The sequence below is a fragment of the Chrysemys picta genome, chromosome 1, assembly GCF_011386835.1.
Source record: "Chrysemys picta bellii isolate R12L10 chromosome 1, ASM1138683v2, whole genome shotgun sequence".
Taxonomy (NCBI): Eukaryota; Metazoa; Chordata; order Testudines; family Emydidae; genus Chrysemys; species Chrysemys picta.
In genome coordinates this window covers 310,177,272-310,195,300 of record NC_088791.1, presented here as the reverse complement: position 1 = coordinate 310,195,300, position 18,029 = coordinate 310,177,272, and the positions used below count along the sequence as shown (strand labels likewise).

At 38.5% G+C, this 18,029-nt stretch overlaps 1 protein-coding gene across 4 annotated transcripts in view; it reads right to left on the bottom strand.

Annotated features, from left to right (window-relative positions):
* Positions 1-1,049: 1,049 nt before the first annotated feature.
* Positions 1,050-18,029, bottom strand: part of USP12 (ubiquitin specific peptidase 12) — a 65,493-nt gene continuing 48,513 nt past the window's right edge. For 2 of the 4 annotated variants that reach the window (XM_008168879.4, XM_065581395.1), the window contains 3 exons: positions 9,883-10,080; positions 8,151-8,229; positions 1,050-3,808 (listed from right to left, as the gene is read on the bottom strand). In XM_008168879.4, coding sequence (XP_008167101.2) covers positions 3,707-3,808; positions 8,151-8,229; positions 9,883-10,080 — 379 coding nt within the window. In that variant the 3' untranslated portion in view covers positions 1,050-3,706. Of the gene's footprint in view, positions 3,809-8,150; positions 8,230-9,882; positions 10,081-12,093; positions 15,611-18,029 lie in introns of those variants that run through there. The other 2 variants (XM_024105381.3, XM_024105384.3) reach the window with 2 other exon arrangements.

Here is an 18,029-nt window from a genome sequence, read left to right as displayed (position 1 = left end):
AAATTTGTAAGTAACATAATTGGCATCTCAATGTTAGGGTAACATATTTGGCGTCCCTGTATTAGTGGGCTTGAGGTGCTATTTTAAACCCTGAAGCTCGAAAGCTTTATTTCAAGGTCCAGGAGGGTATAGTCATCCTCTTCTCCCATAAGGGGTGCTAACACCAAGTAGTAATATTTTTTTCTCTCTCTTCTTTCCTCCCCCTTTTTCTGTTTTCTGACAAATACACACATACACTCTCAATACACACAACTTCATTAAATACTCATACCCGCTCGCATATCTGGCACCCGTGTGCAGGTCCAAAAGGCACTCAGGTGTGACCGGTGTTGTAATTCTACCCGGAATATTTTCATTACCTTGCCGGATTTGACATACACACATGCACATCTGGCAGCCTTTAGGCCTGGCTGGATTCAGTGTTTGTACACATACACACACCAAATGTACACACATCTAGAAACCGGTTTCGTTTAAATAAAGAGCTCTAAAGGTAAGTAACATCAAAGATGATTTTAAAACGTACCTTGTTAAAGGAATTACTGCTTAAACTGATAGCCTGAGTCTTGATCCTAAAAGAATTAGGAAGCCTGGACAAAACATTTAAGGGCTGGTTGAAGGGTCAGTATAATACAGTAAATAATTCTGCAACGATAAAGGTAAAGAGAGAGTGTTCAGTGATCACAGCTACAGAAGGAGAGGGTGATCATAAGAACAGTTTTGGTTTTTATTTATTTTCTGCTCCTGGAGCAATCATTGGCGGATCCCAAGGGAAGGGGAACCTGACTGAAAGGGAGGCAGGTTTTGGGGTCGGGCACCAAGGAGGAAGCCGAAGGCCTCAGAAGTCAGGCTTTATCCTGTAAGCTAAGTATAGGACCTCATTGCTAAGACCACTACAGTGTAAATACCTTACTCTCTCCTCTATGGCTCATGGCTGCTTCCTTAAAGCAGGAAATTCTAGACATTTTTACAAGTTTCAAGAACTTTACAAAAGCACCAGAGACCATGTGACTCAACAGTAGGGCTATACAAAGAATACAGTACTTACGTTCAGAGAACATATTTTATTATTTAATAGAAGTTTTTGCTCCAATATACAAAATAGGGGACCTGTCATCCCAATTAACATTTACATAGTTACACAGAAATCATTTCCACCATTTACAAGTGAAGATTCTTCTCACACTCCCCATTGCAATTACAATCAAGAGGTAATCCTATAATGCTTTTTATATTGTTCAGTTACATTTTGTATTTCCTCTGCCTGTAGTTTCTGGTATTGATTTTATCAAGAATTTACTTACATTTTTCAGCTGCACTAGAAGTGAAATTAAATCCATCATTTGGAACCACAATCTCAAAAAACCCTATCCAAAATAAATCACCATTTTATAAAAATATGTCGCAGGAGTAAAGCAAAATATCCTGTGGTACCAGTAAAACAAAAATGCTTTAAATTTTGTTACCGTATTACAATGTGTTTAGCAACTAAGCTTGGCTTTTAACTACATACATTTTTTAAAACTGTAAAATGACTGAGCAAACATTCATCAGTTAACAAAAACTAATGTGACAATGGTTTTACAAAGCTGTACATTTAATGCAAGGGACTTCATCTTTCTGACATGAACTATGGTCCAACTGATTCACCCCTCACTCTTTTCCCACTGAAACCTAGAAAAACAGATTTAGGTTCTAACATAATTTGGTATAAGCCCTTAAAAATATCCAATCCATTATATTTTTATGCCTCTCCCAAAATATGTTATGCTTTTCTTTGCATTCTGGTAGTTTAGCCAAGCTACATAATTTATAGAAAAGAATTTCAGCCAAGCCAAGGCTTCAGAAACTGCATTTATAAAAGCAATCTGTTATAATATGACAAGAATTTTCTTTCATATTTGTTAAATAGCCCAATTTACTTAGTGACCCTGTTCAAAATTTGTTCAACTGAATGAATAGGTGAAGTCTTTTCCTGAGTTAAAAATACAGGTAAGTAAATATATTAGTTATAGCAGCAGACATTCTTTTTAAAGGTTTCAACAATATCAATAAAATAATCTTAGAAAATTACAATAAAGTAAAAATCACCATCTGAAATGGGATGACAAGGACATCCAAGACCTGATAGCCATAATCTGAAATATGTATTCCATCATTTTCCAGAAATTACATTCAGCCACTGTCAGACAACAAACTGATGCATGGAAAAATATCAAATCACAACATTTCACATATTTCTTATTACATCTATTACTTGGTGGTGCTATTATTTAAATCTTAATGCTGTTTCATAAACCCAAAGCAAGGTAAACTTTAATTTCAGAAAATTTCACCTCATAGGACTTGAAAAAAATCTCAAAACACTGATTTCCCTTTACATTCCTAGATTATTTCATTTATTATCAACTTCATTTCATATTTGGAGAGTTTTTTGAAAGTCACCCAGGCTGTTGGGAGTCTGAATGGATCAATTTTCTGAGGAGGAAATGATATTTTGAAAACTGTTTATTTTGATCCAGGTTTTTCTAACAAATTATTTAGCGTATGGACCCTTAATGAATAAAGAACAGTAAGAATTGGGGTACACCACCACCATTTCATTACGATAAGCATTCTTACAATCATCATTCAGACAGTTACAGGAAACATTTTACAGCTTGGCTTTTTCATCAGAGTAAAAACAGATTCAAATTTTAATTTAATAATTAAACAATGTAAAACATTAAGCCAGATACCAGTTCCTCCTGAAAGAGAAAATACCCCTTCTGTATTACCAATTTTTAGAAGACATTTTATGCATTTTATTTAGAATTTGTTTTTCCTAAAAAAACCCCACTTAAATGGAATAAGTAAATCTAATTCAAATTAATATATAAAATTATGTTCAAGATTGGTTATACTCAAAGACAATACATAGGACCCTAATAGTTATAGTAATTCATAAATAAAAATAAACTATTATTAATAACCCCATCTTTCTCCATAGGGAGATTAAAAGCCATAATTTTTACTGATTGTTCCCGACAGTATAGGTATATATTACTATAATGTAAGCTTCTTCAGAGAAGCAAAACATACTTGGCCTCCCTGACACTAGTTTATCTTTTCAGTTAATCTGTTACGTCAAGAAGGCAACTGTGTTGTCCCAAGTATATTTCTTGTTTATATATGAAAGAACCCAGGAAAAACAAACAAAAAAAAACCCTGCCCACCATATTCTTTCAGAATTGAATACAGACAAATTACTGCACAAAGAATTCTGTCTTTTCAAATAAGAAATCAGTATAAAATACCAGATTTATATTGCTTCTATTGCACTGCCAGATTGTTGCAATTAGCCCTGAACCAAACCCCAATGAAATCAATCGGAGTCTTTCCATTGATTTTAAGGGCTCTGACTCAGGACTTAAAAAAAAAAAAATGTGTTAACTGTTGGAAGGTTGCTCCTGCAAGAGTGGCTGGTATCTCTCTTTTCTCCTAGCAGTTGTAGTAAAATTGTGTAGTCAGCATGATACCTGAGCAAATAAAATGAACTTGATATGAAGGGTTTAAAAAAAAAATCCAAACTTTGCTTTGTTGTGTGCAAACTGCGCTACTGTCCCTGGAGCTCCCTGCATTCCTTTTTTTAAATCAGTGCTTGCTCCATTCCAACATAGCCAGAGAAGAAACGAGGCATAAAATCTCTCTTCACCACAGTTCCCATTCAATCCCGAGACTGATAGAAGAGAATGTAACCAGACTCAGAGTTCTTCGAAATGTCTGATGTCAACCCATAGAATTCTTCAATAGCTTGTGCATCTATTTTCTACAGAAAACAAAATACAAACTAATTTTTAAAGGGAAAAAATATACTATGATAAATGTATATTCTATTAAATTACACTTTGTGAAACAGTGACAAAATATTTTGGTCTCACCTGTTAGTTACCTTTCTCCAGATAACCTAGGTTATAGAAGGGTTATAAGGCTTTTAAGGTTTTGTTTTGTTTTTAAATTCCAAATCTTCTTTCCTCCACAGCAGCCCATCTTCTGTCTAATTTAAGTAACTTGAACATCTAATACTAATAAATGGACTAACCATGAATAAAACCTCTGATAGGTTCCCCATACAGAAAGGTGATTTATAATGGTAATACCAAGATTTTTTTTCTGATGAGGGGCCAAAACTCAGCATGGGCTATGCACATATAAGAACTTAGAATCAGCACTGAACTTATAAGTAGGACTAATCAGAATGTAATAAATTAGACCAACTTAGACAGTGATGGGGGCTGAGCATTAAGAGGAGAAAAGGTCAACTGGCTCTTTAAAAAATTATGAGCTATCAGGACCATAGACACTTAAATTGGATGAAGAGCCTCTAGTCTGTGATACAGAGCAGGATGCAAAGAGCTGCCAGATGCTACCACCATCATGATGATTTTTGGGAAAACAACAGAAACTGAAGCCAAATTAAAGGCAATATGGCAAAAAGAACTCTTGATTCAGAAAAAGCCACAGATATAATTCATACATCAGGAATGTGGAAATAAGCATTCTTTTCCTCAGATCAATTAGATATAATCTAATCTTTTGCCTCCACTGCTGTGATGACTAATTGGATCATTTCCATCTTGAAGCACCAAATAGAGCTACTTAAGATCAAGTACCAGCCAGACTTCTTTGGGAATGCAAGCGCCAGTAAATTCCTGAAAAACATTCTCGCTCAGGTTCTAGTGAGATATATACCTTGATGTTTGAGCAGTTGCAAGGCCTGTCCTAGCACCATCCACTTTACTAGTGGGCGAGTGAACCTTTCACTCTGTGGCGGTATCTTAAAATCCACTGAGTATCCTGTCAGGACAACTAAGACCACCCATCAATCATCTTTGAATCCCCCCCCCAGGAAGACGTCTTCAGTAGCCTGATTGGTGCCGGCAACTGAAAGGGAAGACTGACCTCTTGGTATCTCAAGCAAAGTGTTCTTTTTCATTAAGCAGTTCTTGCATATTGTAGAGAAAAATATGTACTACTAATACACCTTATAGGTTCTAAATGAACTCAAGGAAGAGACTTGGGCATCACTGTGGGCAGTTCAATTAAGATCTCTATTGAGTGTAGCTATGGTTAAAGAAAAAACAGTCAAGATGATAGGGGGCATAAGGAGAAAAATGAAGTCATAAATCAACACAATGGCCTCATCTGAAATACTATATGCAATACTAGTTATACCGTCTCAAAAAAAGGATATTGCAAAATTAGAGGAAGTTCAGAAGGCTGACAAGAATTATTTAGGTGCACAAGAAAACTCCTATAAGAGAGAAAAGACTGGGACAGTTTACCTTAGAAAAGACAGGAGACAAAATAAGAGGAGACACGATAGAAGCATAAACAACATAAGAATGGCCATATTAGGTCAGACCAATGGTCCATCTAGCACAATGTCCTGTCTTCTGACAGTGGCCAATACCAGGTGCTCTGGAGGGAATGAACAGAACAGGCAATCATGAAGTGATTCATATCCTGTCATCCACTCCCAGCTTCTGGCAATCAGAGGCTAGGGACATCATCCCTGCCCATCCTGGCTAATAGCCATTGATGGCCCTATCTCCATGAACACATCTAATTCTTTTTTGAACCCCATTAGTTTTGGCCTTCACAACATCCCCTGGGAACAAGTTCCACAGGTTGTGTGAAAAAGTACTTCCTTTTGTCTATTTAAACCTGCTGTCTAATAATTTCACTGGACGACTCCTGGTTCTTGTGTTATGTGAAGGAGTAAACACTTCCTTATTCACTTTCTCCCACACCATTCACAATTTTATAGACCTTTATCACATTCCCCTTTTAGTAGTCTCTTTTCCAAGCTGAAATGTCCCAGTCTTTTTAATCGCTCCTCCACAGAAGCTGATTTCTATCCTTAATTTTTGTTGTGTGAATAGAATAGAGAACGGACATTAGAAGCTTCTGTTGTCTCTGCCTCACAATGCAAGAATAAGGGACTATCCAATGAAACTAAAAGGTGGCAAAGTCAAAACTGATGAAAGAAAATACTTTTTCCACCCATTTAATTAGAGCGTGGAACTCATTTACACAGGATGTTATTGAGGCCAAGGATTTAGCAGGATTTAAAGAGTTTATATGGATAACAAGAATATCCAGAATTACTACAGTTAAAACTAACAAAAAGATTATTGGAAAGGACATAAAACCTCATACTTCAACAGTTAAACCAATCTCCAACTATTAGGGATTAGAATTAAACCTTCCGGAGGGACAAGTGACTCTATATCTGCTTACTATGGGATTTCTTGCATCTTTCACTGAAGCATCTGGTGATGGCCACAGTCAAGGACAGGGTACTGGACTAGTTGGACCATGGCTCTGATTCAGTATGTCAATTCCTGTATCCCTAAAGAGCTTGGAGTAATGCTTGTCCAAAAAGTCTCTTGCTCTTAAAGAGAGTAGTAGTAAGCATCCATTTTATCTACCGCTCTACCTGCCATGTCTTTTGCCACAGGATTATCCAGTGACATTAATGACCAGAAGAGAGAAGCAGGATGACCATATCCAAAAAGGAATTGTAAAAGAAGTAGGAAAACAAGCAAAGATTCACACAGGCCTTTATCATCTTCCTGGAACACACTGATACTTCAGCAGCTGAGGGTTTGAAAACAAATGCCCAGGAACTTAGAGTACAATGCTATGGCAGAGTCAGCTGATGACATGCACATGGTTTTCAAGTCCTCGTTGCATCTCAAGTTGGACTCCAGTTTCCTGTCACACTACTATTTCTGGGACATTATGCTAGCCATTGGAAGGGCTTACTTCTTCACTGACAAGAAGAATGCTGTCAATATGCTTCCTAGCAGAATCAGTGCATTGCACTGGAAATTGTATTTCTTTTGAGAGTGCAGTGTCAGAATCTGACTTCTTCCATGATTCAATTTCCTTTGCGTTCCTTATGGAAAAGGAAACAGAAGGATTCACTTACGACTTAACATCTCTTCCTATGAGCCTTTTGATTCTAAGAATCAATCCACAGTAAATCCAAGACTGAAGACTCCACTTACACCAGTGTATTAAATTCTTGTGGCAAAAAAATTATGCTCTGGTACTGGGTTAGGGTTAGGAGTTTCTCTTTCTTTATATGAACTAGAGAAAGCCCTTTGGTGACATAACAGTAGAGAGAGAAATGGTCCCAAAAGCTTCACAAGTTGTTTTCACACAGGGCTTGGGAAAGGGGAGAGCAGCATCCTTCAAAGAACTCTCTTCCAAAAGCCTCCAGTGAAGAAAGCTGTATGATCTCTATCATAAGTCAAGGTAGGGATTAGAGAAGACAGTGGGGAATCTGTCTCCTTAAAGAAAACTTGGACAAGCAGGCCCTACTACTACCAGGCACTAACAACCAGAGTAATGGAGTTTAGATCAAGGAGTGTTGGGAGAAAAGAAAAACAAATAATGGAAGGATTGGCTGTCCCACCTGGCCTCGTCAAACGTTTAGTTAAACAGACTCACTACAGAGGGATATATGACCATACTTTCCAATGTTATGTGACCTCCACTTTGGCCCTGGCATCTCTCATATGGGAAGAGTGGTTTTGTTTGAGAGAGTTTTCCCTCCCTGCCAGGAAAAGGTGAAGGTCATAGGTGGCAAAAGCAGAAAAAGATCTGCCATTAATCATCATGCTTGATTCAGAGTTGCAGAGTCTCAGGTACTTCTCTGAAAGACTCTAATCTACCCATGAGGTTGAGAGATATTACAGAGAAGACTGTCATGAAGGATAGGCACGAAAACTTAGCAAATTTTTCTTGCAGAGTTACCTCTATCTAAGCTATGACTATTAGCTGTCTCCCTAGCACAGATTTTTCTTCTTTTGGTCAAAAGCAGTTCCTCTGGAAATTGATCCAAAAATATATACATTTTGAACAAACAGCTCTACTTTCTCCTCCTCCAATAAATATTTAAACATGACTGTACTCAAAGAACAAGGACTAAATCTCTCTAGTTTAGAAGAGAAAGGAAATGTAGCTGAAGATATTTTTTATCTTCAGAGTATCAGCACACCATTCCTTTTAATCTTTAAGTGATCATAAATAAGGTGTTGGGATGGGGGGAGACTTTTGTTTAGAAGAAGTAAAAACACCAGAGTTACAGCAACACTTACCTCTACAATATCATCATCAAAGAGCAACCAAAAATCATGACTCTTCACTATTGCAATATAATGTCCTCGATTAGGGCCACTGTATTAAAAAAAAAAAAAATTACATTATGCATGTCTATTTTATTAGAACGGCTTCCCTCACTCCCCCCCCCCCAAAAAAAAACATTTAGTAAAAATTAAGCTGATTATTTGTATTTCTATTTGTATATTCATTCCCCTTTATGTTACCAAGGACATTTACATGAAAACAAGGCATTAGTCATCATGATGTCAAATATTATACTAAACAGAGGATTAAAGGAGGAATAAGTAGGACAAGCAGTGACAACATAAATGAGAGGCTGTTTCATGCGAAGGCTTTATTCACGGAACTAGGGACAAAAAAAATATAGTACATTTTTTTATTTAAAAAAGTGGGGGGGGGGGGGGGGGAGGGATTGAATAGAAAAAAAAAAATCAAACTTTCCACACCAAATTGGATTCTGGGTGAGACCAATACCAAGAAATGTCATGCCAAAAATTTAACTTTGAAGAATATTCTAAACCCATGACAATAGGGGGACTTGGAAAAGTTGTTCCATCAGTATTATTGGTCTCTTATATATAATGCTGTCCCAAATTTTATGTGAGGCAACAGAAGGTCATGGACTTGACCAGCCAGGATGGACAGAGGTTCAACTCAAAATTTGTAACCTGAAGCACCCCAGCACAGCCAGGACTCAGTGAGGCACATCGAAACTCAAGCAGAGATGATTGTGTGTGCCTGTTCTCATAAGAAATTGCTTTGAAAGCAGATAGAGTTGGTTAAGAGGAGTAATTTTATCCACAAAGCAATATGAAAATCTCCTCATAGCAACAACTTGACTATACAATAAAATGCAGGCCACCTACCACAGTTCCACTGTGCAATACTTTGTAGATTAAGGCAGTGACAAAATAATTCTTTACCTCCTGAACAGACACAGCAGAAGACGTTAAAAAATGTCTTGCATCTCAATCGGTTAGGCTTGGAACTGAATTTGAACTATGAATACTCTAACAGTTTCCTTTCTCATTTGTCTATTGCAAATCATCTGTAAATCACACTGGCTCATGAGATGAAAGCTCTGGGGAAGGGGACATCTAGAGGTCACTGAGTTGATGTTTGTAGACAAAAAGGTCCACCCAGGATTTTGTTACATTATTCTATCAGCAAAACAGCACACTCCCTCAGAGCCAGCTGGAAACTGGCAGGTCCCATTAACCACTTAAGCAGATTAATAAAGCAGGTGCAGCACTGCCTTGACTGAATAATGGCACCCCAACCTCCAACCACAGGAGGCAATCTTATGGTAGATGTGTGATCAGTGTTCCATTTGGGGCTCCTATGCTTGAAAAGTAAAATTAGAACACAAGTGCACAAACTTTAAAAATAGAATATACTTCTTAAACGTCCATCAACTCGCATAATACTATGATCTTGAAAGCTTTAGAAGCAGGGAGAAGAGACAAAATCAGCCTATTTTAAAAAAAACATATAAAATTGTTCCAGGAAAAATTCTGTTAAAATCTGAACGTATCTTTTGTTGAAGAACTTACTTAACAAAGGCAAATGCATTCTGCAATGTTTCCTTCTGTGCTACATAATTCCTTAAAACATTTTAGAGATTACTTAAAATTAAGTGATATTAGATTTCTGTCACAATGTTAATAATTTCATACAAGAACCCCAATGTGACAAACTTTTTATTACCTCCCACAATGAACTACTACAGCAACAAGGTCGTACATTCGGTCAGGATTGGTGGCATCTCCTGAAGTGTTAAAAAGTCTAAGCTCTAAAGGAAACACTACTCTATAAGAGAGTTTTGTATATCGATGTAGCTGATCCATGTATTTAAATCTCTTCAGATGGAGAGCTAGAATCATAGGCAGTTTTTTTACTTTCATCCTGAAATAACAAAATGAAATATATCATATCTCGGATTCCAAGATTTCAAAATTATCAGAAAAAAAAAAAAAGTCTTTTGAATACTATTAAAATACACTCAAGTATTAAAGATGCTCAGCTTGTCAGTTTCCTGAATTTTCTCTATTAAAACCACATGATCAGTGGTCTTTTCTTCAGCATGTCTTAATGCTGCAATACGTAAACAATAAAACAAGTTATGGACAACTGCAGTAAGTTAAACATGGATATTAACCCTAAAAGAGAACTGCAAATGTGTGTGAAAAACAAGTTAAATAAAAGGTTATGTGCCCTATGCTCCAAATAACGTAAGTAAAGGGGACATGCAGCACAGAAGTGAATCTAAACACACTTCCCCATATCCTTCCTGTTTAGGTCCCTAACAGCAAAACCCAACTCTCACTTTTTTGTGATACTTCTACATACAGACCAATTTGTTTTAGAACTACTGTGGAATCCAATTGGAACACATAGTTATCCTTAAGGTAGAAGGAGTCAAGTCAAATGTTTTCATTTTAAAATGTGGCTTATTTAAAATATATTATGTAAAACTTAGTTTTATATCTTTATATCTGCAAGGGACACAAATGTCAATATACCACTATTTAACTGATATAACCCCACCCAAATAAGCCAACACTGTACTCCAGAGAGTGCCATGATAGCATGATCTGGCCGTTACTTTGGAGGACAAAAACCAAGGAAGCAGTAGATGAAAAATACAATCCTAGATTCACCAACGTGTTCAATACCCCCTTACCCTGTTTGAGCCATTCAGGCCAGAATCTCACAAATAATCTGCAAAAAGCAACAGAGGGTCCTGTGGCACCTTTGAGACTAACAGAAGTATTGGGAGCATAAGCTTTCGTGGGTAAGAACCTCACTTCTTCAGATGCAAGATGACTTGCATCTGAAGAAGTGAGGTTCTTACCCACGAAAGCTTATGCTCCCAATACTTCTGTTAGTCTCAAAGGTGCCACAGGACCCTCTGTTGCTTTTTACAGATTCAGACTAACACGGCTACCCCTCTGATAAATAATCTGCAGTGACTACAAATCTTTATCAGCTGACCAGAGAGCCTGGTGGTAAGCTAATATTTCTGCTTAATGTACAGTAAATGTACTCACTTAACTTGCCTCATCCTCTCCCTCCCCACAAACATCCACTTGTCTATCTCATCCATCAACTGCATCTTGTCATAACCTATGCTATGAACTCGTTAAGGTAGGAATTGTCTTTTTATTGCTTATTAGTAGGGCTCCGTGTCTGTCACGGAGGTCGCAGAAGTCACGGATTCCGTAACTTTCCACGACCTCCGTGACTTCTGCAGCGGCCAGCGTGGCTGACCCCGGGACCCCCCAAGCAGCTTGCCCCAGGGCCAGCTGCTCAGGAGACCCCAGGGACAGCCAGACCGGCCACTGTTGGAGCAGCTCCGCAGCCAGCCACACCGGCTGCTACTGGAGTGGCCCCAGGGCCAGCCGCATTGGCCGCTGCTCAGGCAGTCCCAGGCTGCCGGCCCCGGGGACCACCTGAACAGAAGCTGGTGCAGCCGGCCCCGGGGACCGCCTGAACAGCGGCGGGTGGGCAGCCCTGGGGGTGGCCGGAGCAGCCACTGATCGGCGGCCCCCGAGCAGTGTCTCCCTACCCCACGGCCCCCCAGCTAAGATTTAGTCTGAGGTATTTACAGTACAAGTCATGGACAGGTCACGGGCCATTCATTTTTGTTTATTGCCAGTGACCTGTCCACGACTTTTACTAAAAATACCTATGACTAAATCATAGCCTTACTTATTAGTACAGCACCAGCACAATGAGTTGCGACCCTCAATTGGTGCCTCTTGACATTACTGCAATACAGATAAATCAATGCTGTGAATAGAAATAAAAAACAAAAGCTACCCAGGACTACAAAAACAAGTCATTCATTGCCTGTATGAACTTTTAGTTCGTACTGACTTTGCTAGTGCTTTTTATGTAGCCTGTTGTAAAACTAGGCATATATGTACCCCTGGTTGAGAACCACTGCACCACAATACTAAATTCCTGTTGTGCTAGCACTTAATTTTTTTTTTTTAAGTACTGGAGAAACACGTAATGCTTTCTGCAACCCTACTCAGTGAACATTTTGAATTTGGCAAAAAAATAAAAGGAAAAAGATCTTAATCACCTCTAAGTCTCTGATGGTAAATCAGAACATTAACAGAACAAAGCTAAATAAAAAAAAAATGCATGAATAGTTTAGGAAAACACTCCAAAAGATGTAAATCAGAGTAAGTAGCATCTCCAAACTTCCATCATCAATGGTATCCTCCCCCAAGTGGAACATTCTATACCAGCACCACAGCAACTAACATACCACTATGTAAAAGTTCAATTAATACAACACTACATAAAAGTACAACACAAGCTCAGTACAACAAAAATATCCTGCCTCCTCCTCTTGTGAAAAGACATGAAGGGTCTCAGCTCTCCCTAAAATTCAGCCAATCACAAAATTCAGCGCATGGATCAAAAATGAATTGTGTAATTTCAAACAACCTCAAAAGTTAATCTAGGGCAAAGATATGGAGAGTGGTGACTGTTGACGCTGACTTGATCTTGGAGGGTTCATAGTCTTTGGGCTTTGATTCCTTTGGTAAGCATGTTTAATGGAAATTATGAAAGCTGTAACAGTAAGTAGGAGAGCACACATAATTGGGTTATTAAACTGAAATCTAGTAGGCCCAAGAAATAATCCCAGGTATTAAATTCTGCACACTCATTCTGAAAAAAGAGACAAATATCCACAAGTGGACAGCACACAGCAGTTGTGTAAGAATGGAGTTTGAGGGGAGGCTTTAGTGATCTAGCTACTATGCAATAACTAGGTGGTTAAAATGTGTTTATGTATAGGAATGATTAAGAACTGTGTGATGCAGTTAAGTAGTAGTAATAATTAGGGGCTTGGCTAGGGACACCCAAAAGGCCACATATGGATAATAGACTGGTATCAATCTTGTTATGGTCACAGAAGGTGGCCAATGTGGTTAGATATCCAACAGGTTACAAAAAGTGGGGTATAAAAGGCTCTGGTTCTGTGTTCCCTCTAAGCTGCGCGCTTGCATGGCCGCCCAGGAGCTGTTATGCTTAAACAAAGCACACGAGATTTTTTTTATTGGGGAGAAGGCAACATGCCGCATTTATTGAGAATACAGCAGTTAGCATATGCTTTTTAGTTACACACACACGATGCACAGTTTTGCCAGTTGATGTTTATACACCTCTACCCCGATATAACGCGGCCTGATATAACATGAATTCGGATATAACGCAGTAAAGCAGTGCTCCGGGGGGGCGGGGCTGCGCACTCCGGCGGATCAAAGCAAGTTCGATATAATGCGGTTTCACCTATAACCCGGTAAGATTTTTTGGCTCCCGAGGACAGCGTTATATTGGGGTAGAGGTGTAGTTACCAATTTAGAGTTTGGATCAATCTAGTGGCCAGCCAGATTGGCCACAGAGGGAGCTGGGCTTTGTGGGTTGTGATTTGATGCTTTTGGAATAGTGGCAAGATGAACCCAAAGCTCCTTGACAAAGCACTTTGTCTTTATAGGGTTTTTTTGTTGTTGACATTTATGGATTTTGCTGTGTTAGTTTATGCCCAGTTACTTTTTAATTGGTGTTATTTTTTGATGTAAACATTTTAAAACACCTTTGAGAGGGTTATTTTGTTTTGGATTTGATTTAATTAATTGTTTTTAGGGGTGCTAGCCTTTGCCTTAGGGTTATTAATTTGCCCCTTTTGAATTATGGATGCGTGTTAATGGTTTTTTGGCATTAATAAGTTTTGATAAGTGTTTTATTTTATCTTATTTTATTGACCATTTGGTTACGAACGGCCTCTACATTTTATTTTTTTGATGCATGCATTTTTTATTTATACAGTTTTTTATAGAGACCTTTGAGAATACAAACAGCGGTATTTTATATTGAGCAAAAAGACATCGTAAATTAAACCTTGCAAAGTTTTATAACCAAAACAATTTACATTGAGGCCCAGGTCTTTAACATTTTTTTAATTTACTTAACATAGACCCAATACAGGATTCTGTCTTTTACTAACTAAACCTCAAAACAAAGAACTAAAAGGGCCCAATTTGTAATGCATATAGGAAACAGAATCCCATAGTCCCAGAGGGTTATTTCTTTTTGCTATTTAAAAAGGGTGGCTGGCAGGATGAAATCAAATTATACATTAATTTTTATATTACAATTATAAAATTCTGCTCCTACAGAGTGACTCAAGTGCCGTGCACGTGATTAGCAGAGCTGCACACGGCGGCATGTGTTCAGGTCCTCTGCTGCTCTGCAGCCATGTTGCACCTGCCCTCTGCCTTGGAGCCTCTGGCCAGCTGCTCCAGGGATCTTCCTGCTCCAGGGATCTTCCTGTGCCGAGCGGCGGGGGAGAGGAGCGCTGATGTCAGGGTGTCCCCCTAACCCCGCTTCCCCTCTGCCATGTACCCCATCTCTGCAGAGCAGGGGAGAGGGGACAGGGCTCAGGAGCAGGAGAGCTCAGCTGCTGCAGTCTGAGCCTTCTGGTGTGAATGCCTTAAAGAGACAGCACATGGTCTCTCAGACTGCCCCAGTAGCCAGCACACTCTCTCTCTCTCTGTGAGTGTGTGTGTGTGTCCCTCTCTCATACATACACACACACACACACACACACTCTTTCACACTCACCTCCCAACACATACTCGTGTTGTTACTTCTTGGTACTGCAACGCACATATAGTCTCTTTAGTTTTATTTTTTCAAAGTTGCTTGACTGGTCTATGCATTTCATAATTTTATTTCTCTCTTATGCTTAAATTTAATTCTTTGAGTCGTGAGTTCTAAAATGCCTAACCTGTCCTGGCTGGTGTAATTATCCCTATGGTAACTTTAAAAAAATATATATCTAGATTTTTTGTTTCCACTGATGGCGCACATCTGCACATTACCTTGATATTGGTCCATAACAAAATTCATTCTGCATAGATGGAAAAAATTAGAGGGAACATTGCTCTGGTTCTCTATTTTTGATTTCACTGGGTCCTCAAGATGCCTAAATCAGAATCCCTTCTGAGGGGCTCCACTTACTATTCCTTCTTTCTTTGTTTCCAATGGTCTCTATAAAGTTGCAAGTACGCACATTGTATTGGCCTTATACTTATGCATAATGATTTTTCTATTATTTCAATTATAGCTGTCTGTATTAACTACAGCTAAAGTTTCTTTTTAGTAGCTGTCTGAAAAAGAATCTGTGACAAATGCATGTTGCACCGCAAGAAATAATCTTATAATTAAGGCTCAGAGTTTTTAGAAGTACAGATCAGGGTGGATGTTTAGCACTTTTACCAAGTCCATATCAAATTCAGGAAATAAAATTAAAAATTCAGTCTTAACTTTGTTAGCTCTGTCTTCTTCAAATTTAGAACCATTCAGCATCCTCTCATACTTCTGCTTTCCTAATCTCCATAAAATTACAAGTGTCCTATATGGAAAGACAAGAAACCAAATAGTTACTTGACCTCCATATTCTCCTCTTAACTTGGCCAGATATTGGACCACTTCAGGAATATCCAAACTCTCAGTTGTCTTAACTTAAACAAGTGCTCTTTTCTTATCTTAATCTTGTTCAGATACAGTTAAGACAGATCCCCACACATAGTATCTTGAACACAAACTTCTCCAAAGATCTTGCTGTCTTAAGTATTCTATTCCTTACCGAAAAATGCACAAGTAATTAGGGTAGTTCTTGAGACTGCTGTTAAGGATAAATTTCTGTGGATGCAATCTTCTGACAACTAAAATATATACAAAACCAGATAGATAAGGTATCCACAAACTTTCTTTGCAAGGAAAAATATCAGTTCACCCAAATCAAGCTTCTTTGAGAAAATAAATACTATGAAAGCTCATAATTTTAGCTTTCATTTTTTACTGTGTCCATCTCTTCAAGTAGTATACAGGGCTAACCCAATAAACCACACTTTAAAACAATCAAAACTTAATTTTTGTGATAAACGGATGTGCCCACTTTTCAGAAACCCCTCACCAATCTTGACAGCAGTCTCTCTAGCACTCTATCTCATCTTTATCAGTAGTTATGCTTGATGTTGAAACTCATCCCAGATAAAAGGGAAGTGACACTGGTTGGTTGGGGGTGGGAGATATGGCAGATATGGCAAGAATATCACCAGTCCCCATAACTGAGGTATGTATCTGCATTTGTTGACTGGGTTCATTAATGTGGGGATCTCATTAGGACTCCCAGCTACTCCCAGATAGCAATTATACCTAGGTCAACTCTTTTATTCATCTAAACAGCCAGGAGGTGGCAACAGTTGCTTTCAGATGTGGGCCTTGCAGTGGACTGTCACTTTTAGATTAGATTATGGCGCTACCTCTTAAAATTGCAGCAGGTGTAGAATTTGGTGGTCTTTTTATTAAGCAGTATTTCTTTTAGGAAGTGCATTAAAACAGTACTTGATTATCTACACTGGCCATTAGTTTTCATGTTGATTTTAAGGTGTTGGCTTTGACCTATAAAGCCCTAAGTGACCTGGGTGCTTACCAATCTAAGAGACCACCTCTGTATATGTGACAGGGAAGGTGCCAGCTACAGCCTGTTTGTCATAAGAGATGGGTGGTGGGGGGCTGCCATTAGCATCACAGGTCTTTGAAACTTTTCTCCATCTTTGGTCCATGACAGTTTGAGCTTAACAACCTTTCAGGCATTGTGCAAGGCTGACATTTTCACCTTGACCTGTAAGGAGATAGGAAATGGGCAAAGTTGGGAAAAGAGAGAGGACTCTGGTGATGATTTTTTGGGTGGGACTTACTAGATTTTTGTTATATTTACATTATTGCTTGATAATGGTGTGATTGCTGGAGTCCATTTTAAAATTCATAATAAACTGTAAAAGGTACTCAGAGCTTGGAATCAGTGCTCTTTTATTTAGCGTACCTATTGTGAACATTATGGTGAAACCCTTTTTCATGAGTTTTATTTTTTGGATGACTAAACTTATGGCGTTTTGAAAAATAAACAATTTTATCATAATTTTGTTTATACTGTATCCACTTCTGCATCTCTCCACTTTTTCTAACCCCCACTACTACTAGAAAGAATATTGAGTGTCTTTGTCTGTGCATTATTCTCGTTCTACTTATTCTTCATTTGAAGTCACTGTGAAATTAATCGGTTTCTGTGATAATTTTAATATCACAGAGAAGATATCTTTCTGAAAACCTTTCACCCGAGAATCTCAGCGCCCGCTAAATAAACATCAGTAAGTATTAGTGAACTTCAGGAATGAGTTTAAGAGACTTGCCCAAAATGACATGTTAGAGCTATGGTATAATCAGAAACAGCACCTTAGACCATGTCTACACTACAAACTTTTGTCGATTTAAGTTATGTTGGCATAAAGCTACTGTAGTTAGCATATTGCTTGTGCGCACTCATACTTTTCCTCTTGTGTGGGCAGTGCGCATACTCATCAGGAACACTTGTATCAATGCACAGTGCAGTGCACCATGGGCAAATACCCCAGTGTACAACCCATCACCATCAGGCACACTGCCTTTTGGAAATTTTGCCAACGCATGGTGGGGCAGAAACAACTTGTGCACGGCTAAGTGGCAGCAAGGGGTCAACAGTCCCAGTACAACTATCTCTATCCCATAATGTCATCAGTCTGCCGTTATTTTCACACCTTTTTTTCAAAATCCCACAAACATATGTGGTCTTCCTCGCTGTCCATCATCTCTGACAGAAGTATGGAGTTTGCGCAGTTCTGCACTATTTTCATAAGCATTGCAAGCATAGGGCACAGAATCCTGCAGTAATTGCAGAGCTGCAAGAAGAACCAAAACAGTGGGGAACATGATTTCTTGGAGGACAGACT